Below are 5,820 nucleotides of genomic sequence, written 5' to 3' on the forward strand. Positions count from 1 at the left end.
AAATTCCTTGATAAAATGAGGCCAGTGTTTCTTTTCTTCTATACTTGATTGTCTAATGGACTTTGTCTTGATTCTTCTCCTTCATTTTCCTCCTCACTTCTTTCTCCTGTCTTCCATTTTTCTTTTCTATTTTCTGTTTTTGCAGTAATGATTTAATATTCAGAGGTGTTCTACAGCCTCGCTATTTGAAATCTGGTTGTATTTATTACCTATGGTTTTTTTTTTTAACATAGCCAGTTGAATTTTAAGTTTATATAATTTAATTTTAATAACAGCTATATTTAACAACTGGGGCCGCATTTCCTGTTAATCAGTTCTCATCAGCCAGTAAAAACTGGCCCTAACAAGACCCCTAGAAAAAGGACCTTTTCACAATTTTTGATATGTTAACTTAAAAAACACACACAATATCTAGAAATGTGGAAAGGAGAGAAAATTTCATTTCTTATAAAGGATTACAGGCTGCAAGGTGGCCATCCTTCAGGCTGGGAAGCTTGCCTCTTGCACAGACCAGAGACAGGCACTTCAAAGGAGGAGGGGTTGGCGTAACAGCTTTATCCTGAACAGGCTGGCTAAACATACATATTCAACAGGTTGTAGAAGGAGCTATGAATATTCATAAAGGTAGTTCGGATGCGTAGGTATTAAACAAACATGCATGTTAACATATCACCCCAGCAGAGCCCTCTAGCTGTGTGTGTCTGAGGCTCGGCCGCCGGAGCCGAGGACGGTTTGCTGAGCCCGTTAGTGCGCCCGGCCGAGACAAGCCGCCGCCATGTCCCGCTACCTGCGTCCCCCCAACACGTCTCTGTTCGTCAGGAACGTGGCCGACGACACCAGGTCTGAAGACTTGCGGCGTGAATTTGGTCGTTATGGTCCTATAGTTGATGTGTATGTTCCACTTGATTTCTACACTCGCCGTCCAAGAGGATTTGCTTATGTTCAATTTGAGGATGTTCGTGATGCTGAAGATGCTTTACATAATTTGGACAGAAAGTGGATTTGTGGACGGCAGATTGAAATCCAGTTTGCCCAGGGGGATCGAAAGACACCAAATCAGATGAAAGCCAAGGAAGGGAGGAATGTGTACAGTTCTTCACGCTATGATGATTATGACAGATACAGACGTTCTAGAAGCCGAAGTTATGAAAGGAGGAGATCAAGAAGTCGGTCTTTTGATTACAACTATAGAAGATCGTATAGTCCTAGAAACAGTAGACCGACTGGAAGACCACGGCGTAGCAGAAGCCATTCCGACAATGATAGATTCAAACACCGAAATCGATCTTTTTCAAGATCTAAATCCAATTCAAGATCACGGTCCAAGTCCCAGCCCAAGAAAGAAATGAAGGCTAAATCACGTTCTAGGTCTGCATCTCACACCAAAACTAGAGGCACCTCTAAAACAGATTCCAAAACACATTATAAGTCTGGCTCAAGATATGAAAAGGAATCAAGGAAAAAAGAACCACCTAGATCCAAATCTCAGTCAAGATCACAGTCTAGGTCTAGGTCAAAATCTAGATCAAGGTCTTGGACTAGTCCTAAGTCCAGTGGCCACTGATAGTATAAACCATGGTCATTTTTAGGCATGTATCATTCATTTACTCATAGTTTGGTTTACTTAAATTATCAGGAATACAATGTTGCAATGATGCTTAAAAAAACACTTGTTAGTTTTCCCTGTACCGGGCAATGGTTATAATTAAAATGATATGCTGTTGAGAAGCCACTCTTAAGAGTCCAGTTTGTTTAATGTTATGGGCAGCTACCAATTTGTGGTGTCTCTGTATATTTTTGTAAAGATTCTCATTTTTTATGCTTGAAGTATTTGGTGAAAAGATGTTGGTTGACCATAATTTGCAACATTGTCTCATTAAAAATAAACTTTCATATTCATATTTGGTAGAACTGTTAACCTAGAAATGTAGCTTGCTAATAAGATAGAATGATACAAAAGTGAAGTAGTAGCCACAGTACAACACTCACTGCTCAGACACATTTAGGTTCAGGGTGGACCTTTATGTCTTGTCAAGATGTCTAGGCCCGGCCGGGCGCGGTGGCTCACACCTGTAATCCCAGCACTTTGGGAGGCCGAGGCGGGTGGATCACGAGGGCAGGAGTTTGAGACCAGCCTGATCAACATGGTGAAACCCCGTCTCTACTAAAAATACAAAAATTAGCTGGGCATCGTGGCACATGCCTGTAATCCCAGCTACTCGGGAGGCCGAGGCAAGAGAATCGCTTGAACCCAGGAGGTGGAAGTTGCAGGGAGCCAAAATCACGCCACTGCACTCCAGCTTGGGCAGCAGAGTGAGACTCCGTCTCAAAAACAAAACAAAACAAGCAAAACCAGATGTCTAGGCCAATGATAATTATTTTTGATGCAGTGTGGATTAGTTCTTTTGTTAACCCCACTGTCTTGGGGAATGATGCCAGCTGGGAAATTGAGTTTTTGAGTGAAACGTGGAACCTTCAGTGCTTTTTTTCTGGTTCCTATGAAGATTTGGAACATAGAAAACACAAAAACTCACCTTGAAATTTGAGCAGGTCGATGATGGCAAAAATAATTTTAAGGAGAAAGGAATATTCTTATGTAGTTATTCTAAAGTTTAAGGAGCGTTATTGACCATAATATTGCTTAGTTTTTTTTACTGCTGTTAGAAACAAGTAAATTGTTTCAAAGTAGGTTTTGTGTGTGTGCATAGTGTAAAAACTGAAATTTTGATGCTTACAGCACTTGGCTCATGCATTTGTATCAAAATTTGCCTACCTCTTTGTGAGGGAGGCCTGCTTTTCACACCTCAGTTTATTTAATTCGAGGCAAGTTGAAAGACAACACTCACTCTAGGTGATTCTGTGGTGCCATGAAATTTAAGATAATTTGGGAAAAAGGATTAGTCAGTTTTAAGCAAGAGTCACATCTTCTGAGCTTTCGATTATCAGTGTAGTACCTGACTAAAAATGAAGTAACCCTTAACCATTTATAATTTCTAGTATTTCTCTGAAAGATCGTTTGGGGACAAAAGTGACTTGACATGTCCAATTTCATTTCAGAATAAAAAGCTAGCATCTTTAAAAATCTCAGATTGCTTGCTTACATATATAAGTGAGAATTATGGAGAAGCGATTCCTTTTAGAGGATTACTTTTTTCAATTTTGGTTTTAGTAATCTAGGGTTTGCCTGTAAAGAATACAACGATGGATTTTAAATACTGTTTGTGGAATGTGTTTAAAGGATTGATTCTAGAACCTTTGTATATTTGATAGTATTTCTAACTTTCATTTCTTTACTGTTTGCAGTTAATGTTCATGTTCTGCTATGCAATCATTTATATGCACGTTTCTTTAATTTTTTTAGATTTTCCTGGATGTATAGTTTAAACAACAAAAAGTCTATTTAAAACTGTAGCAGTAGTTTGCAGTTCTAGCAAAGAGGAAAGTTGTGGGGTTAAACTTTGTATTTTCTTTCTTATAGAGGCTTCTAAAAAGGTATTTTTATATGTTCTTTTTAACAAATATTGTGTACAACCTTTAAAACATCAATGTTTGGATCAAAACAAGACCCAGCTTATTTTCTGCTTGCTGTAAATTAAGCAAACATGCTATAATAAAAACAAAATGAAGGAAAAAAAAAAAAAAAAAAAACATATCACCCCATGTTCACTTTGGGGTAATTTAACATTTGAATGTATTACATCCTATACATCAAAATGTCTTTTGAGGAAATGAAGCACGCAAGTATATAACCTCTGTCAACTGGCCAGAAACAGTCCATGGTGGTGGTCTTCTTATCAGGGGAAAGTTACTGAAATTGATCTCTTGTCCAATCAAAGCTGTAGTTAGGGCTGGTGTCCCACGAGGTCAGTTAGAGTCTGTGAGCTGGATAAGCTGTAATTGTTTCAATATTACTTATTTCCGGTCAGTGCTTGTTTAGCTGCTAGAGAGAAAGAAAAACTTCATAGCAAGACTAGAACATAGTTTCTTCTTTAAATGTAGAGGTGTATGACTTAACCATTGCCTGGCATTGCCTTAGGTTCTGTTTATAATTTGGTGTTACTGCCACGAAAAGTCTGTTCTGTCAATCTTTTTTTTTTTTTTTTTTTTTTTTGAGACAGAGCCTCACTCTGTCACCCAGGCTGTAGTGCAGTGGTGCCATCTCAGTTCATGGCACTCTCCACCTTCCGGGTTCAAGCAATTCTCCCTGCCTCCACCTCCCAAGTATCTGGGATTACAGGCACCCGCCACCACACCTGCTAATTTTTGTAATTTTAGTAGAGACGGTGTTTCGCCAGGTTGGTCTCGAACTCCTGACCTAAGGTGATCCACCTGCCTTGGCCTCCCAAAGTGCTGGGATTACAGATGTGAGCCACCACCTGTTCTGTCAATCTTCTGGTCTCTATTTTAACATTAACGCGGATCAGTTGTTGTATCTAAGGCATGTCTGACCTCTCATTCTGTCATAACCAGGAACTTGGTTTTTAAGTTTTTCTGGGGTCCCCTTGGTTCAGAGGGGGTCTGTTCTGTTATGGTGGGCTTAGGATTTTATTTTAGTTTACACACTGTAGTCCTAGGATGCTGCAGACTACACCTGCACAACACACTTGGGTACCACCTACTCATTCTCAGCAAATCTCTGTTCACGGAGAGCCTTAAAAGAAAAACAAAACAAAAAAATTGTATGCAGTATTTTACCCTTACAGTTCTACAAACATCCATTTTGAACTTGCTGAAGAACATTTTATTGGTGTTCTTTGTGTTGGAATATTCTAATTGAGAATTTCCCCCAGTTTCCAGTTGGGGCGTTACATGTGACTTATGACACCCATGAGTTAATACTGTCAGAGCTGTTCCCCCAACACCATTTTAGCTTTGTTTCAACTCTTCATTCAATAAATCTTCAATGTTTCTTGCTCCATAATTATAATACTTTGAGTTGAGTTTCATTTCCTCATCTTTCCTCTTCCTCAATTTTAGTAAAAGGAAAATTGACAGCAACATCCAGTAACAGTGAAATAAGTTCCTATCACAGAGCTGAGCATTAGTTTCCTTGGAAGGACCCAGGATTTTTACACCTCCAAGAATCCTCAGTTGCACTTTCCTGGTATTATGGAGACACAGAGAAACTGAGTCAGGCCACCTAGTTCCTCATTCTACCTTCATTAACTAGCTTCCCATTGACCTTAGGAAAGTCACTCAATTTCTCTGAACCTAAAAAAAGAGTTGATAGGAGACCTCTAAGATTCCTTTTAGTTCTGTTTTAATTCTTTTTTTAAAAAAATAAAAATAAAAATTAAGATTAAAAGAAAATATCCAGAAAAGACAAACTTCTTGCTCATTTGAGCAGTCTTCCTGGTCTGCCTTTTTTGACGGATAACACCTTCTTGATTTAATTCTCTGTTCGAATTATGCATAGCCATGCTCTTTCCATACAGCCTAACGGCTCATAAAATGCACCTGCCATTAAAATGATTTGCGTGACCCATTTGGTGACTGCTGAGCTGTTTATGGTCCTAACTATATCTGCTTTTCTTCATCGTGTGGGTTTCCATTTGTACGACCGTCTTTCTGAGGTCGCCTCGTGCCACTGCCTTCTGGTGCTGTCGGGCACGCCTCCACTCCGTCCTCCGGCCCTCAAGAGAGACTGGACACCTGCCTCGCATTCCACACGATCGCCTTCTACACAGTTCAGACAGTATCTAAAAACAAGGGTGTGGTCCAGGCACCAGGGGTAGGGGCATGTCACACACACACCGTGTTTTACAAAGAGGAAAAATAAGAGGTTCCCGCAAGATGCTTGCGACTCTGGTACTTTTCAAA

The 5,820-nt window shown here is 39.7% G+C and overlaps 1 protein-coding gene across 1 annotated transcript; it reads left to right on the forward strand.

The window, feature by feature from the left end:
- Positions 1-663: 663 nt before the first annotated feature.
- Positions 664-3,648, forward strand: LOC110741057 (serine/arginine-rich splicing factor 10). The gene has a single exon (XM_031666937.1). The coding sequence runs from the start codon at positions 776-778 to the stop codon at positions 1,562-1,564; it is 789 nt and encodes a 262-aa protein (XP_031522797.1). The 5' UTR covers positions 664-775; the 3' UTR covers positions 1,565-3,648.
- The last annotated feature ends 2,172 nt before the right edge of the window (positions 3,649-5,820 follow it).

The sequence above is a fragment of the Papio anubis genome, chromosome 6 (genome assembly GCF_008728515.1).
Source record: "Papio anubis isolate 15944 chromosome 6, Panubis1.0, whole genome shotgun sequence".
Lineage (NCBI taxonomy): Eukaryota > Metazoa > Chordata > Mammalia > Primates > Cercopithecidae > Papio > Papio anubis.